This window comes from Tursiops truncatus, chromosome 15 (genome assembly GCF_011762595.2).
Source record: "Tursiops truncatus isolate mTurTru1 chromosome 15, mTurTru1.mat.Y, whole genome shotgun sequence".
In the NCBI taxonomy this organism is placed as follows: domain Eukaryota; kingdom Metazoa; phylum Chordata; class Mammalia; order Artiodactyla; family Delphinidae; genus Tursiops; species Tursiops truncatus.
In genome coordinates, this window is record NC_047048.1 from 85,634,907 (window position 1) to 85,651,657 (window position 16,751).

The following is a 16,751-nucleotide window of genomic DNA, read 5'->3' on the forward strand; positions in this document are numbered from 1 at the left end:
CTAACTTCTAGGTAATTATGCACAAGAAATGTTAAAATATACCCATGTGAGTTTCGGGGCAGCTTTATTCACAATACCCAAGACTCAGAAATGACTCCACTGTCCAATATGTGAATGGATAAACAAAGAGTTATATTCATTTAACGGAATAGTGTTCAGCAATAAAAAGGAATGAAGTGCTGACATGCTATGACATGGATGAACCTTGAAAACATTATGCTAAGGGAAAGAAGCCATTCAGAAGAGTACTTATTGCATGATTCCATTTATATGAAGTTCTAGAACAGGTAAACTAAGAAATGGGGATAAAAGTAACAACAGTGGTTGCCTGTGATGGAAACGTTCTATAATTGATCATGGTGGAGGTTACACTGCAGTATGCATTTCTCAAAACTCATTGAACGTAAATTGTTGAATGTAAATTATACCTCAGTAAAAACGTTCGTACTTGATCACTCCAAAAGTTCCATAGATCAATGAAGAATATGTGGAATACACATAAGAGCACAGAGTAAAAACAAAACCAAAACTCGCTTGCAGTTATACTCCCCAGAGATCATCACTCTGGACAGTTTTCTTTCTACAGTCATATTTTCCATATTTGGGATTCACACTGCTTTGCAGCCTGCTTGCAACGTCTCCAGCTGTCCTCCGTGCCCACCCCCTACCCTTCTCCACCTCAGACTGCACCGGTGGGCCTGGCCAGTGGGAGGCAAAATCGGGAGACCAGAGGGTGAGAGGCCAGAGAGGCCGGTATTTATTCCTGTGCCTTCTTCTACTAGGTCACCTTGGGCTGGTCATGCCCTCAACAAAAGATGACAGCTCCTCTTGGGCAGTGGCCCTGAGGACACTGCCCTTCCCGAGTCCGGGAACCCCTCCTTCCCTCTTTTCCTTGGAGTCTACTGACGTCACAGCTCTGCTCCTCCAGCCCTGGGTTCCCGCAGAATTCCTGCGGTGCCCTAAACCCGCGCATACCCTCCTAACCAGCCCCCTTGCGAGTAAACGCCCATGAATCGTTCTAATCTGAGCAGGCCATCAGTTTCCCGTCTGATCCTGACGGCGCACCGCTGGTGAGCACGGCTGTCGGTCCCCAGGCTACCGCGGTCCCCGCTGGACTAGCAGCTCCGACACAGCAGCCCGGAGGAGGACGCGTCCCCATAGCTACGGGGTGAGGCAGCGCTTCCGGCCAAGCAGGAGGGGAGGAAGGCCCGCCCCCGCCGGCCCGTCCCCGGCTTCCCGTGAGGCGTTGCGAGGCGCGACGTAGCCGGAAGCTGGTGGCGGTGGGGTGGGTGGTCGGCGGTCGTCTTCGGTGCGGTTCGCGGCGCGGCCGACCCCGGCCGGGACCCCGGCCCTGACCCTGGCCTGGCCCGGCCCGACCCGGCGCGCAGGATCGAGCCCTCTGCCCGGTAAGCGCGCGGCCGAGGCCTCGAGGCCCCGGCTCCCCTCGGGCTGGTCCACTGCCCCTGCCGGCGGCCGCCTGCGCCCAGACCCCCACCCGCTCCGAGGCCGCTGTCCGCAGGACCTGGAAGCGCCTCCCCCAGCCACCCCGGGGCTAGTCCACGGGCCCCCGGCCGTCCCCCCTCCTCTGGCCGCCCCCGCCTGGACCCACACGCCCCCGCAGCTCGCCCCCGGCCCCCAGCCTTCTTTCCTCTGAGGCTGTCACGGGCCGCTGCCCACCAACACCCCCTCCGTGGGGCGAGCCGGCCCTGCCCCGTCCCTTCCTTCGGAACCAGGAGCTGGTTTGGACACAGGGTCCCGTCGGGCCGGGTCTGAGCTTTGAAGGGGCTTCCACTCCTAAGAGGGAAGGGTCCTCCCCCTCGGTGTTGGAGAGGCCGGTCTGATCGGAAATGGCAGCCTCACCCTTGGTGGCCGTGGGTGATCGTCTTGGGGGAGGGAGAGGAAACCAAGAAGGGACTTTGGAATTCTCCGTCAGTGTCCGTGCGTTTAGGTAGAACTGTGCTTCTCGTCTGCCCTGTTCAACAGCTTCGTCGCTGACCACCCATGTGAGAGTTAATTGTGTCGTTTAGTGCAGGCCTAAGGGTTCCGCCATCCTCTGTTTCTGTGCCAGGTGGGGCTGTGATAATGGCCCGGGGGATAATTAGCATTTAAGTTGGCTTTGGCATCCCTTCCTGGGACCATTCCCTGCAGAAGTTCAGAAGTGATGGTGTTTTAAGTGAGAAACGATTGTTCTTCGGTGTAGGTGCTTCGGGGGCCTCAGGTGGTTTCTGGGAAAGATGAGCAGGATTTCTGCCTGTGTAACAGCCCCAAGCGGTGTCCCTAAGTCATCCCTTTTCATCTCAGGCATTGAGGAAGTCCCAACTTCAGGAACAGCGTTCTGCCGGCTGACAAGTGGCTTCTTCCTGTAAACCGAGAAGTGTTATTTGGTTCATCGTTTACTGAGGCCACGTTCACTTGCACAGAGCTGGGTTTGGTTTCAAGCATTAATGCAGGAGTTCTTGGATTATATTTCAAGACGAACTATAGTTTTGAAAGTTAGGGAGTGTTTGTTTTTTATGTATTAAAGTTAGCATTTCACAGAAGGAAAGGATTCTCACGTCCAAAAAAAGTTCCTTTTAAATCCGAGCCAAGTCATGTAGTTTTCACGTATTTCCCTTGCTGTACTTGTGCAGACACTCTCTCTGCCTTCTTTTACGCAGTTAGAAATTCAGGGCAGGCTCACCCCAGTTCTGACTTTTGTTTGCCTGGGTCCTGTTGGCCAGAAGGGGAGCCTCTGGGCAGGCACAGTCCTCTGGAAAGAGCTCCCAGGGGCCACCCATTTCTGCCTTCGCCCTGTGGGTGACTGGAGCTTAGCGTGAGGACAGGGTCCCGCCTGGATGGATTGGGCCGGGTGCTGGGTGCTGGGCAGGATTGTGGGTTCAGGTGTTTGCCTTCGAGACCGTCATGCACAGCACAGAGAAATACAGAGCAGAAAGGTGCCTCCGGCGAGCCCTTGGCTTTGTTTCCCTCAGTTACAGAAAGCAGACATTTGTCTCCTAACCTCAGCTGGCTCAGAAGTGGGCGTTGTGGGCGTTAGGCATCCTGGGGCTCAGGATTCAGGAGGCCTGGGTGTGGGGAGAGGCAGGGTCTCCTTGGGGAGTAACCGAAAGTGACTGCTGCTCCTGGGACTTTCACGCTAAAGCATTGGCAGGGAAGCTGGTTGGAGCAGTCCCTCACAGACAGTGGGGTGCAGGGTCGGAGGCTGGAGACACCGCCAGCAGCCCAGGTGTGTGGCTCTGTCCCTTAAGCGGCCTGTGTGTCCTGAGAGGATGCATGCTGCCGGGGGAGCTGGAGGGACAGCCTGCAGGTCCTGGTCACGAGGGAAGGGCCAGCCTGAGAGTCAGGCTGGGCATCCGTGGGGTTACTTTACTGCCGACACCACGCTGGGCTCCCTCCCCATCTCCCACCTGAAACTTACCGGGCCACCACTTGAACTTGAACTTTGCCGAAGCTAGGAGATCTATAAAGAAGTAAATGGGTTTTCTGTTCAGCTCAGGCTGTGTGGCTGCTGTTCCCCGGCAGTGTCCCCCTGAGATGCGGTGGCAGGTCTGCTGGTCCATAGGCCCCTGTCCTTGCCCTGCTGTGGCCATGCTGTCTGTCACCTCCATCCTTCAGATGGTCCCTGGGAGGCCAGCTTCTTCCCGTGTCAGGCAGCGCCACTGCTTCCGCCCCAGGCCAGGAGCCTCCCTGCACTGGTAGAAGGTAGAGGGGCTGCGGGGGCCGAGAAGGTGGGGCTCCCTGGCTTCGGATACTGTCAGCCCAAGTCTGATGTGTCGCCCTGAAAAGGGGAAATGAGATTTAACAGCCAGTCTGAGCACGTTTTGTGAAGACCACCCCTTGCTGTGAACTTCACCAGAAGACGGGTGTTTTTATAAATCGTGTGGTCTTGATGGTACATGATGAGCGGCCTCCAGTAATTGCGCATTGCCCCAAATAATCACGCTGTGGTTGGCCCAGGAGCGTCCAGACTGATCTCGGCTTTTCTTAGCACGTGGAGAGCAGGTTCCTGCAGTAAGTAGCCCTGTTCCCCGGTAGCTTCCAAGCAGCTTCACGGAATTTCTTGAAGTCATACTTTGTAGTGTGTTTGCGCCAGAAGTTGATCTTCTTGTGAAGTGACCTATTTGGAAGTTGAAAAGTTTGCTTTTCTCTTTCATAGCGCCATGGCCAGCCCGAGAACTAGGAAAGTTCTTAAGGAAATTAGGGTGCAAGATGAAAACAACGTAAGTGTCCGCTTTTCCTTGACACTTGGCTTAGGTTTTGGGGTCCTCTCAGAGTCCTCCCTCCCTGTCACCGTTGGCCTCCCAGCCAGCCTCCCTCTGCCCCCTCTGGGGGCCCCCCATTGGGTCTTCGGGGTCCCCGGGCCCTGCCCCACCCCGGGTGAGTCGCCTGGGCGCTCTTCGCAGGTGTGTTTTGAGTGCGGCGCCTTCAACCCTCAGTGGGTGAGCGTGACCTACGGCATCTGGATCTGCCTGGAGTGCTCGGGGAAGCACCGCGGGCTCGGGGTGCACCTCAGGTCAGTGCCCTCTGCTCCTGGCCTGCCGCCTGGCGGGTGACGGGAAGGTGAGGGCCACCCACAGGCCAGCTCCTACCCGCTCCGGCGCTCTGGCACAGGAGGTGCACGTGTCTAATTCCAGACCGTTTGGGGTGGGCTCTTGGATGCTGGTACTGGTGGCGAGGTCGGTCCTCTGGTGTGTAGCTTTGTCCGGTCCGTCACTATGGACAAGTGGAAAGACGTGGAGCTGGAGAAGATGAAGGTCGGCGGGAACGCTAAATTCCGGGAGTTCCTGGAGTGTCAAGAGGTCTATGACCCCTGCTGGTCCCTGCAGGAGAAGTACAACAGCAAGGCCGCCGCCCTCTTCAGGGACAAGGTGAGCACAGGCCACCCGGCCGTGTGCAGGCTGCTCCGGCCATCGGCTGCTGGAGTGGTTCCAGGGGCTGAGATCTCCTGTGGGTTCTGACACGACACGGAGGCCATGTGCAGTCCACACACAGACAGGACGCGTGGCCCCAGCTCGCCCCACCCAAGGGGAAGCAGGTGGCCTGTGATTAGGAGGGCTGAGCCCTCCTCACAGCCTCTGGGGAGCGCTGCATCCATTCGGGGGGTGCAGAGGGGGCCCAAGAGCTTGCTCACTCTGCCCATTGTGAGAGCCCTGGCCCGTGGCAGCCGAGCCCAAGGGGCTGTGTGCAGGGCAGGCGGCATCCACGCTGCCTGACGCCCTGGCTCCCTCTGCAGGTGGCCACTCTGGCCGAAGGCAGAGAATGGTCTCTGGAGTCATCGCCCGCCCAGAACTGGACCCCACCTCAGCCCAAGACGCTGCGGTCCTCTGCCCACCGGTAGCTACTCGTCTGGCCTGTGGGCTCTGGGCTGGGTTTGCCCGGCTCTGACCTTAACTGTGGCTCAGAGTCCCTGTGCTGTTGTGGTAACAGCTCCAGTTGTGAGCCGTTTCTGAAAGTCAGTGGGAAAAACAACTTTTTAAGTTACAATTCAAACTTTTAGTAGAAATTCAACCAGTAAAGGTGCGTCTGAAGTAGAAGCGCCAGCTCTGTGCCCGCAGCACACGGCGTCTCTGTAGGACCCAGTTGGCTGCTGTCTACGTCTTCTGTCCTACTGAGGGCTGCCCACGTCCCCAGGGTGCCCCGTCCCCCTGGCGGGCATCCTGTGTCCTCTCGTGGGTTGGACGCTGGTGTTCGGGGTGACTGGTCTCAGAGAGAGCTCCCTGTTGACGCCAGGGGTGCCCAGCGGCCCTCCCCTCCACCTCCCCGTTGTGTGGCGAGACTCCGGTCGCAAGGGCTCCAGGTTCCTGCCGAGCGCTTGCTTTGGCCTCGACCCCTGCGGCCTCCCTGCAGGCACGGGCAGGCGTGGAGCTGCTGTGCCCCCCACCCCGGGCTGCAGCACCTCCCCCTGCTTCTTGCCGGCTTCAGCCACCGAGCCGAAGCCTGAGCCACCCTCTGCTCCACGCTTTGGAGGAGCCAGGTGTGAGCAGGTGGGCGTGACGGCGCCTCCCAGAGACCCCCGTGATCCTGTGGGCGTGTGCCCACCCCGTCGGCCTCTGACCTCTGACCCTCCATTGCAGAGCCTCTGGCCAGCTGCAGAACTCCACCCCCTCCGCGGACAAGGCTTTCGAAGACTGGCTGAACGATGACCTTGGCTCCTATCAAGGGTAAGGCCTCCGGAGGGCTTTGGGGAGCTGGGGGAGGCCCAGGCAGACCTGGCCCCTGCGAGGGTCGGGGGAGGCTGCTGCCCACATGTGCAGGGGGTGCAGAATCGGCAGGCCTCCTGGGGTTCCGCCTGGCAGCCCAGGTTCGGGTGGGGGGCTTGAGTGGAGAGAAAACCACGGCTCACAATGCTGGGGAGCAGAAAGGACGTGCTTCCTTCCTGGAACCTGCCTGACCTGTGGTCGAGCCTGTCCCACTCTCTGCAGTGACTGGCTGTCGCTTTGGGTCTCGCCAGGTCCTCTGGCAGGTGCAGCAGGAGGGCCTCATCCCACCAACAGGAGAGCCTGACCCCACACTGGGGTGTGGGAGCCGCACGTCCTCCGGGGTGCCCGTCCCGGGTCTGGGCACGTCTGCACCCCCAGCTGTCGGGAGCAGCAGGGCTGTTGCTTGTGTCCCCACCAGGGCCCAGGAGAACCGCTACGTGGGGTTTGGGAACACGGTACCGCCTCCGAAGAGGGAAGACGACTTCCTCAACAGCGCCATGTCGTCCCTGTACTCGGTGAGGACGCCCATCCTGGCTGTCCCCCGCTCCCCAGGGGCCTCCTGGAACCTGGCCGTCCTGGGATCCCGCGCTGGCCCGTCTCACAGAGGCCCCCCTCCCTTTCTTTCACTGACGTCTCTTCTTAAAGCGCCGTTTATGGTGTTTAATCCCACGCGTGTTTTGTCGTTCGTTTACTTTGGCTACAAAACACGTCCCTCAGATTTAGCAAGGCTCGTTTCCTCTGAGTGGAGCCCGCCTGGCCGCCCGCTCCTGGCAGAGTCTCCCAAGCATGTGGGTTCTGGGCCAGGGCTGCCCCAGGGAAGAAAGGGGCCGTCGGCCTGGCCCGCCGTGCAGGAGCCCGTTCTCCAGAAGCGCCTCCCAGGCTGTAGTGTGTGTGTCTCCGTGTCACCCCGCCCCGCCATGGGGAAGAGGCCGCACGCACTTGTCTTCTCAGTTCCTCGCGAGGGTCCCTCCGCGTCTCCTTCAGGTGGAACAGGCCGAGTTGGGATTTAAATGAAGAGTTTCTATTTCCAAGTTGCTTTCATCTATCTCGGAGGCTTAGGGGAAACAACCTTGGACTTAGAGGAAGGAGGACAGCTTTCAGTGCCCCCAGCGCCCCGTGGTCTGTCTGGAGGGGTGGCGGGGCGCTTCGGGGGAAGGCATGTCTCCAGGGAGCCGGGCCAGGAGCTGCTTCTGGGGCCCTGGCTGTGTCCTTCCCACAGACGTGGGTGCGAGGCGGCCGGCGCGTGTCTGAGGAGAACCCCCTTGGTGGCCACGTGTGGAGCCGCCACGTGGCTTGTGTGTCGCTTCCTTTCAGGGCTGGAGCAGCTTCGCCACTGGAGCAAGCAGGTTTGCCTCGGCAGCGAAGGAGGGTGTAAGTAGCCCGTCCCGTCACGCGGCCGCGCAGGCCGGTGGCTCTGGGGGCCAGGGGTCCTGACGGGGCTCAGGCCGCACGGCCATCTGCCCTGAGGGGGTTTCGGTGAGCAGCCTCTCGCCCTGGCGAATCCCCCAGGCCCCACGGACGTTATTTGTTGTGACGGTTGGTGGTGTACCGGGCAGAGCGGAGCTGCCTGCAGGGGCTGGGCTGGCTGCAGAAGGCGGGTGCCGGCGGGGTGTCAGGGTGACCCAGGCTTCCCTGCCTCCCCCTCCCCCGGCCCAAGCAAAGCCTGGAGTTTCTGCTGCTGGGTCTCCAGGGTATGGACAGCCCGAGTTTCCTCTTGCCCTCGCCTGCTCCTGGGCTTGAGGCGAGGCAAGATTTGGGGGTTTTGCCAGGACAGGCAGCTGGGCCGTGGGCACGTGCTCGGCTCCTGGCAGTGACTGGGTGGAGGCCAGGCGGGAGGGGCCAGGCCAGAGGCGTGTGCGAGGGTACGGGCCTGGCGAGGAGACTGTGCCGTGGCGGGGACAGGAACGCCCGGAGCAGGGACGGGAAGCCGCCTGGCAGGCTGACCCAGAGCACACGGGCCCTGGAGAGGCCAGGACGGGAGTTTCTGAGGGCTAGAGCCCAGGGAGGAGCCTGGCGCTGGGGCACCAGCGCTCTGCCACGTGGCCTCTGCTGATTCTCTCCGGGGCTGTGCGGGGCTGCGGTGGGGATCCAGGCCTTTCCCTCTTTGCTTATTATGAGAGCGGCCGGGGTGCTGGGCAGAGGTGAGAGGTGTGACCAGACTGCGCTCGGCAGCGAGGGGGAGAGCTCGCTGGAGAGGGACCTGCCCCACCTGTGGGCCCGTGGGCGGCCTGTGCGCCCTGCATTCCAGAGCAGGGAGGTGGGCGTCGGCCCTGCTCCCTCATCCTGGCTGCCCCTCCCCTGACGGCCTTCCTCCAGGGGAAGCGGATGTGGTGGGCAGCTTTGCAGGGCCCCTTAGAGCTGCTGTGGGGTGAGCACCAGTGCCTCGCGGCCGTCAGGAGACCAGCATGGGTGTCTGGGCCCCAAGGACGTGCAGCCCTGGTGGCCAGCGTCAGGTGGCTGACCAGAAAGCCCTCTCTCTGTGTTTCCTTTCAGGCGACAAAGTTTGGATCCCAGGCAAGTCAGAAGGTAACAAAGGAAGCCGCTGCATTTGCGCTCTCAGGGCTGCCCGTGCGTGCGTTCGGCTCCCAGGCTCACATGCCACGTGTCGCTTCGGGCGCCCGCGGGTTAGCAGGCGGAGGACGCTTAGACCCTGCCCCGTCCCTGGTAGGCGGGCAGCCATAGGCCCCTGTGCCCTTGGCCTCGTGGGGGACGAGGCTCTGTGCCATGTCTGGGCAACCGCACACGGGAGGCCCAGCGCCCCCCAGGGCACCGGGGTCTGCATCCTGTGGCAGCAGCGTGCCTCTGTCCCTGGTTAGCGCCCTCCCTTCTCGTGGGCGGCGTCTCGGGCCCTGGTGTTCGTCTTTTTCTCACACCTTGGCTGGCAGCCCCGGCGGTCCCGGCGTGGTGCCAGGCCGTCCAAGGAGCCTCTGGGGCCAAGGGCTGATCTCTTTGAGCCCCCATCTCAACTCCCTAACCGCTCGCTCCTACCGTGCTGGAAAGCTCCCAGGTGGGAGGTGCTGGGTCTAGAGAGCGTGCGGCGCCCACGGGACCGTGTCCTGGTTGTTGCCGAACACCGCTCCCACCGCCTCGCTCTCTCTCCCACCCCCACCCCCCGTCTCCCCATGCTGTCTGGGTGAAGTTCTGGGGTTCCAAGCAGCAGCCAGAGCTGGTAAGGCCGCGTCCATGCTCGTGCACGCCCCCCCCCACCGCGTGTCTGGCGCGTGCCCCGCTCTGAGGTGTCTGTGCCGCGGCTGCATGTCGGTGCTCCCTGTCTTCACGCTCAGAGCTGCTCCCCAGCCCGATGGGCTCCCGCGTGGCCCATCCACGGTGCTCGGGCATCCGCGTCTCAGGCAGGAGGCGCGGGATCCGGATCCTGAGGCTGCTGCTGCAGCGGTGCTGGGGAGTCCTATGCCAGTGGCGAGGGCCCCGCTCCGTGGTTGCCTCCCCTGTGTCCTGCCTGCCCCCCACCTGAGCTGCTGGCCTGGGCTCGCTCCCCAGCTCCATCCCCTTCTGTTCGAACTCCCGCAGGGCCCCTGGAGGGCAGGTGGGGCTTGGGATCCACCCGTTTGTGTCGGGGGGATGCCAGGGGCTGTTCTCCTGGGATGGATCCTGTGGGCTCCTAGGGGCAGAGCCTGATGGTGGCCACCGGGTGGGGTGGGCTTCCAAGAGCTGGCTGCCGTCCGAGCCCCTTCCCAGGGTGCGTAGGCCAGGGGCAGCGGTCTCCAGCCTCTGCGACAGCGCGGAGCATCGGGTGCTGGCGGGCTGCTCGCCGTCTGCAGCCTCCCCTCCGTGGGCAGGGCTCGCAGTCCTGGGGTGAACGTGCTGCCACGTACGCGGCTTTTTCTCATCGCATCTGTCCTTCCAACAGGCATCAGAGTTGGGCCACAGCCTGAACGAGAGTGTCCTCAAACCTGCCCAGGAGAAGGTAACGCGGGGACTCCGGTACTCGGCTGCGTGCGTCTCCCGTGGGCCTCATTCGGGGGGCGGTGGTGCTGGGAGGCGCTGTTCGGGCTTCAGACTCCCGTGCTCACTCCCCGTGTCCTCACGCATGCGTTGTGCCTATGGCTCTCGTCCCCCAGCCCAGCAAGGCCTGGCCTTTACTCTGCTCCCGCGTGGCTGTGTGTGTGCCCGGCCCCTCACCCCGGAGGAGGCCAAGGCGGCGAGAGAAGCTCCCGGGGGAGGGGGCGTGCGGTTTGCGGCCAGCGCCAGCCCGTGCTCGGGAGGCCAGCGGGGGAGGGTCCGGGCGAGACCGGCCCGGGCTGCGGTGTGGTCGGCTTGCTCCTCGCCCTCACTTCTGGGGAGGGGGCGACGCGGCGTGGAGACAGGTCCCCTGACAGGTGTCGGTGGGCGTTGTCCTTTGTCAGTAATGGGCAGCGGGGCATCTGCCTCGGCTATGACGATGCTGTTTCGATCCACCAGGTGAAGGAGGGAAAGATTTTTGATGATGTGTCCAGTGGGTTCTCTGAGTTGGCGGCCAAGGTAGGGAAGCCCCGCCTGACAGGCGGGCTCGGCTGAAAGCGTCGTCTCCATATTCCAAGGAGCCCGGAACCGCGAGCAGGAAGGGCTGGGCGCTTCACGCCCCGTATGGCTTCTTGGCCCGAGGGGCCTGTAGGACGTGAGGAGGGTCAGGTAGACGCTGCGGTGCCGACAGCCTGAGGAATATGGAAACGGCTTGACGGGCGCCCGTCACAGCCACTAACCTGTTGCTTCTTTTCTTTCTGCCCTTGTCTTGCTGCTGCCGACCTCCCCTGGTGAGTGCGCTGGGGGCGGCCGCCTTCTCTGCCTTAGCGCCGCTGGGGGCGGGGAGGGGCGGGTTGGCGTTTGTCCTGCTTCCCACCCAGGAGCTTCTCCGCTGAGCTCCTGGGGCCACAGCCTCTGCGTCCACACAGCGGGCATCCCACCGTCCCCAGCGCCGGGGCGAACCGCCCGAGCCCCGTGGTGTCGCCATGTTCCTAAACTTCACCCAGGTCTCAACTCTGCACTTGGCGTCAGAGCCCAGGCTGAGCGCCTACATCTCCTTCCAGGTCCAGGGAGTCGGTAGCAGGGGCTGGAGGGACGTCACCACCTTTTTTTCTGGGAGAGCGGAGGACCCGTTGGACAGGTATACTGGCCCCCCTTCCCGAAGTGGGCCCCCTTCCGTGGCATTCTCCCCTGGGGTCTCTGGGAGGCAGGTGTGTCTCGCCCAGGGGCTCAGGGCTCACAGTGCAGAAACCCCTGGAGCCCTGGGGGTGCAGAGAGGCACGTCGGCCCCCTGACCTCTCGCTCTGAAGCCCTGCTTTCGACCTCGTGGGAGCTGCCACCATGCAGGGCTGGGGAGGGAGAGTCTCAGCCTCGCCTCTGTGGGACAGGCTGAGGGAGAGGGGGTGCGGCTGGGCTCTGACCCCCCTCCCAGGACTCCGGAGCATTCAGGGCTCCCGCCCGGGCCTTTCTGCTGCGAGCCCAGACTGGGCAGCCTTCTCCTTCTCTGACCCCAGGTGGGACCCTGGGGATCTGGTGGGGGGATGGATGGTCTCGGGCCAGGCCCAGAGCAGCGGCCGCTCCGGCAGTGACACGTGCTGTCCTGTCCGTGTGCCCGAGGCCTGGGCGTGTTTCCCATGCTCGCGGACGGGATGCCTCAGCGCTTCCCCCTCTGCGTGCTGTCCGCTGTGCTCAGTGGTGTGACTGTGGTTTGAGGGACTGAGGGACTCCACGGTGCAGAGAAGGGTCTGGGTTTTTTTTCCCCCTTAATCGTTGCAGGAAACCAGCGCTTTACATTTTCCTTCAAAACATCCTGCGTTTGGGTGGGACTGGTAGAGAGTGGGCTCTGGTGGCAGGAGGCCTGAGTCCCTCCCACAGGTTCCACGGCCTCAGCTCTGTGGTGGAGCCGCCCTGAGGCTGGGTTTCCTCTGCCCTAGAGCGAGAACAGCGGCTCTGGGACCCTGAGTGGCACTGGCTGAGTGCCCTGGTTGGGGGTGGGGCTCTGGCTGGGGGCTTGGACTTGGCCTTGACCCCCGTTCTCTGGGGAGGAGCCTGGGGAAGACCAGGCGGCTCAGGGCCACGACGGCAACCTTCTGGACCTCCTGGTTCTGGGAGCCGCTCAGAGACCGCTCTCTGTCCCAGAGCCCCGGAGGGCCGGAGCTGTCAGAACAGCGGCGGGGACAGCTCCCAAGGCACTACCGACCGGAACTTCTGGGAGGCCTTCGGGAGCACCGACCCTGCTGGGGCCCACAGGTCCCCAGGCAGCAACAGCTGGACGTGTGCAGACCCCTCAGCGGACAAGAGGAGCTCGGATGGCTGGGACGCGTGGGGCTCGGACCCCGCGTCTGCGCCCAGCAACGGGGGCGGCGACGTTGGTGGTCGGGAGGCCTGGGGGGCCGGGGTGGAGGGCAGGGCCAGGGCCAGGGCCGTCAAGGAGGCGGCACCGCCGGCCGCCGTGGACGACGGCTGGGACAACCAGGACTGGTAGGGCACAGCGGCCGCGCCGCCGCCTTGCTCCTTTCCACCCAGGAAGCGCCGGCCGCTTGGGAGGACAGCCTCGGCCGGGACCCCAGGGGCGTGTGCCTACCTGTCCTGGCTCTCCTGGAGCCCCGGGCCGGGCGCTGTCGCAGGAAGTGCTCCCTGCTACTGCGGGGGCCACCCACGCCCAGCCACCACCCCCAGTGCGCTCGGTAATAAACGCCCTCCCCAGTGGCGCACGCGGCTGCCCAGTGACCGTGACTGAGGCCTGTCTCCTTGAAGCAACTTTCACTTCTCGGTCGCTCTCGTTCTTTCTTCCTCTGGAAGAAACTGCCTGGCGTTTGAGAGCCGCCACCTGCCCCCTGCCCTCCGCTCCCCAGTCTGTCTCTGCACCAGTGCTGGCCAGCGTCCGCCCGACCGGAGCACCGCCTTCCTGGCCTTGCCGTCACCCTAGAGCCCGTCATCAGCTCGGGGGGGTCGTGCAGCGGTGCCCTGGTACCCCGGCCTTCCTCGCAGCCCCTCTTCCAGCCTCCTTGCACTGTGATTTGGATCTCACTGTCGCCCAAGCCCACTCGACTTCGATGGCTGTGCGCCGGCCACCTCGTTCTTACGGTCCGGCGCTGACGACCACGTGACACGACGCCGTGCTCAGTCCTCTGTCCCCGCGCTTGTTTCTGCCGGCCCTCAGGCCGTTCAGCCGGGCTTCCCCCAGGCCTCCTGTGTGATTTGTGGGCCACGTCCCTGCTCCCTGCCCCGCGGGACGGGCCGTCCCCGTGTGGACAGCCAGATGGCAGTGGCTCATGTGGCAGGTCTGCAGCACGGCCACCCACACTTCTCCCCAAGGAAGACGCCCAGTGGCCAGCACCTCTGCCTTTAGCTGACCCTGAGGGTCTCAGTCACTGAACCAGTAGTCTGCCACACGGATCTGAGGTCAGAGATCAGGCTTAGGGTGATGAGAAAACCCAGGTCAGCCCGGGAGCCAGGGTCAAACGTGGCCTGCCAGCCCGAGACCCAAGTGTCCCAGAGCAGAGGCACTCAGGAGGGCCAGGTGTGAGGTGTGGGTCCTCACCAGGGCTGGTGGGCTGCACTGCAGGCAGCTCTCAGATCAGCGCCGGGCCGGACGAGGGGGTGCAGTCTGTCCTGACACTCTTGTTTCCACGCTGTTGGGATCGGGACTCTGGGGTCCTGCCCCGGCCCTGAAGGCTTCGGGGGCACCTCGTTCCTGTCGATTCTGGTCCAGGAGGCCCTGCCCCGCAGGCCGTGTTCAGCTGGAGTAAGTTGCCCTCTGCCCGGGAGCCCCTCGCGCTGATGCGCATGGCCCTGAGGCTGACTGGTCTGAGATGTGCTCTGCTCTCAGGCATCACGTCAGGACACTAGGTGGGTGGCCCGAGACCCCTCACGGGCAAAGGACAGGCGCCCCTGCCGTTCTGCAGTTCTGTTTGCTGGGCCTGGATAGTGCCAGGCCCTCTCCTCCCGGCTGGGTTGGCAGTGAGGGCCTGAGCATCCAATCCAGCTCCCTTGCCACACACAGAGGCATCTGCACGGCACCCTCGTCCGGGGGAGAGGGCAGTTCTATAAGGACAGTCCGGCGCTCCCCTGGCCCTGGGTAGACTTGGGGCCGCCAGCTGGCGGTCAGCCAGCCTGCGTCATCCTGAAACTGCCTGACCGAGGGCACCTGTGGCCGCCACGCGGGGCCGACTGGAGGCACCGGCCTGGAGCTGTGTCTTCTGGGTGGTTCTGTGCTGTCCTGTCCCAGAGCAGCGCTATGGGCAGGGGGGCCCCGTGGTGAAGGCAGTCGGGTCTGGGTGGGGAGGCGGGTCGGGAAGCCAGGGCGCCGTGTAGGGCGGTCCTGGATCCTTTTCTCAGCTGAGCCCCGGTCATGCTGAACACACGGGGCCTCTGCCTCTCCGGACAACATACCCGTCAGCTGTGAACCTGCCCTCGGCCCCCTGGCCGCTGCGTGCTGTCCTCCCCAGATTCCGGCTCCAGGAGGCCAGGCCAATCCACCAGCTGAGGCCTGGCCAGCTTCTGTCACCTGTTTGCCCCAGACCTTCTGGCCAAGACACCACGACTGACCAGCAGACACCTAAAGGCAGCCCTTGCCCAGCTTAGCTTCCTTTTCCAGAGCTTTCGCAGGTGACCTGCGCTACCCAGTCCAACCATCTCTCCAAGCCAGATGGCCCTGCCCAGCGGGCCCAGGCCTGCGGCACACCAGATGCTGGTGGCTCTCCTGGGACTCCACACCCTGAGCCAGTCCTGGCAGGAAGATGGGGAGTAGGGCTTCTTGGGCACCGTCTGCGGGGCTTTCTGGGCAGTGGGGGTCCTGCTCTCTGCACCTTCTCCCCAAGGGGCCGGGGAGGCTCTGCTCAGCACTGAGGGCCGGCTTCTCGACCGGTCAGGGCTGGGACTCCTGGGGCCACCTCCCCACTGCTGGGGCTGGGGGAAGTGGGGCCGTTGTTCGGGGTCCCCACCTGCACTCTAGAGTGAGGGCCGTGACGGCCGTGCCGCTTCCAGAAGGCCGACGGGACTTGCCCAGCAGGGGCAGCCTGGCTCTGTCCTGCCTTTCTGAGCTGTGACCGTGAGCAGCTTGTGCCCTGGCTGAGCCCTGACGCTGCTAGGTGGGCTGCGCGGCCTCGGGCCTCGGGCGTGGAGCACGTGCCAGGTGCAGGGACTCCTGGGTGGGCACATGGGTCGGGGGCTGCCCGGAGTCTAGCCAAGAGCGCTCAGGACCCGCTGGCTTGCGAGCGTGGAGAGCGGCACCTTGGTGGGCTGCGTGAGTGTGCACACGCATGTTCCGAGCGCCTGTGAGCCGTGGACGTGGACAGACACGTGTATGCCAGTGTTTGTGTGTCTGCGGCCACCAGGCCAGGCGCCCTCTGCCGGCCTCCACTTGGGACTGCAGGGCCTGCCTCTCCCCACCCCCCCACCCCACCCCACCCCACCCCCACCCCCACCAAGCGCCGGCACCCAGTGCAGGGCATCCACCGGCACTGCGGCGTCCGGCGTCCGGCGTCCAGCCATGGGGCCGCAGGCATGGGCGGCTGGCTCCCAGGCCACGGCAGGTCTCAGAACTACCTTCACCTCGGGTCCTCAGGCCCCTCCCAGCTGCAGGAGCACCAACCGCAGGGCAGGACTGGAGGCCAGGAGGGGCTCTGAGGGTCCTGGGTCAAGGCCGGGAGCTGGCTGGATCCTGCAGCGCCTGCCCAGTGGCTGGGGGTCGGAGAAGGGGACAGGAACCTCCAGGGGCGTTGGGAAGGGCCCTGCCCCTCCAGCAGCATCCAGCCCCCGACCTTTGGCCTCTCCCAGTCTCCAGCAAATGTCGACTGGCCTGTGCTGCGCCCACCTCTCCCAGAGCACCTCTGCCTCCAGAAGCTGAGCCCAGAGCGGGGGCGGGGGGTGGGGGGGGTGGGGCCAGAGCCACCCTGGCAGCCTCAGAGCAGCTGGGGGGAGGGGGCCGGTCCGGTCCAGGTTGGGGTAGGGTGGTTCTGGGGGGTGAATCCTGGGGTCCAGTAGGGGTTGGGTGCTTGGGGCCCAGGCTGGGTGCCCCCCCCCCCCCCGCCCCCGCAAGCCCTGGTTACTGGGCCCAGCCTGCGGGGAGCCTAGTCGGTTGGGGTGGGGCCTTCCGGGTGGGTGGGGAGGGCTGGGGGAGGGGCTGTGCTAGGCGGGCCCTCACGGACTGCGGAGGGTTGTAGAGAAGGGGCAGGTGCGGAGGAGGCGTGGGGGACGGGGCACTGGAGAGGGACCCGTGAGTGGCTTGGGTTTGGGGTCATGGGTCTTGGGGCGCGTTGTGAGGCTGGCGTGACCCTGGGGTCCGGGGGCTGCTCCAGGCTGCCAGAGATCCCCATGCCCATCACCCACAGCTTGGTGCCCAGGAGCACACGTGTGACCTTGGTCCCTGAGGTGCCCGCCTCGTGGGCCTCTTTGGAACAGACCACGTGGAGTGAGGGATAAAGGTGTTTGGCCCCTTCGTGCCTTGGATCCCGCCCTGCGGTGCGATGGGGTCCTTTACACTGGGACTTGTGTCCCCCATGCTTGGAGAGCCGTCCTGGGCAGCAGATGGGAAGAGTGGAGAGCTGAGGAGGGGGGCCAGGGGAGGGGGGCAAGCCGCGGGGTGGGCGG

The 16,751-nt window shown here is 64.0% G+C and overlaps 1 protein-coding gene across 6 annotated transcripts; it reads left to right on the plus strand.

The window, feature by feature from the left end:
* Window positions 1-1,244: 1,244 nt before the first annotated feature.
* ARFGAP1 (ARF GTPase activating protein 1) lies at window positions 1,245-12,887 on the plus strand. 6 transcript variants are annotated; one of them, XM_033839570.2, is made up of 15 exons: window positions 1,245-1,406; window positions 2,302-4,008; window positions 4,154-4,217; window positions 4,401-4,510; window positions 4,694-4,865; window positions 5,231-5,331; window positions 6,072-6,158; window positions 6,616-6,712; window positions 7,512-7,568; window positions 8,691-8,723; window positions 9,337-9,366; window positions 10,066-10,122; window positions 10,617-10,676; window positions 11,222-11,298; window positions 12,297-12,887. In XM_033839570.2, the coding sequence occupies exons 3-15, from the start codon at window positions 4,158-4,160 to the stop codon at window positions 12,640-12,642; spliced, it is 1,287 nt and encodes a 428-aa protein (XP_033695461.1). In that variant the 5' UTR covers window positions 1,245-1,406; window positions 2,302-4,008; window positions 4,154-4,157; the 3' UTR covers window positions 12,643-12,887. The 6 variants fall into 6 exon arrangements, with proteins under 6 accessions (XP_033695461.1, XP_033695460.1, XP_033695463.1 ...); XM_033839569.2 differs by lacking the exon at window positions 2,302-4,008; XM_033839572.2 differs by lacking the exons at window positions 2,302-4,008; window positions 9,337-9,366 and having other exon boundaries at window positions 8,691-8,711.
* Window positions 12,888-16,751: the final 3,864 nt, after the last annotated feature.

What these genes read in the sequence shown, in the direction of transcription:
- ARFGAP1 (XM_033839570.2), top strand. Translation starts at nt 4,158, where the DNA reads ATGGCCAGCCCGAGAACTAGGAAAGTTCTTAAGGAAATTAGGGTGCAA. An exon ending in CTGCGGTCCTCTGCCCACCG is followed by an intron (nt 5,332 to 6,071) that starts GTAGCTACTCGT and finishes CCTCCATTGCAG; the next exon opens with AGCCTCTGGCCAGCTGCAGA. An exon ending in TCTCTGAGTTGGCGGCCAAG is followed by an intron (nt 10,677 to 11,221) that starts GTAGGGAAGCCC and finishes ATCTCCTTCCAG; the next exon opens with GTCCAGGGAGTCGGTAGCAG.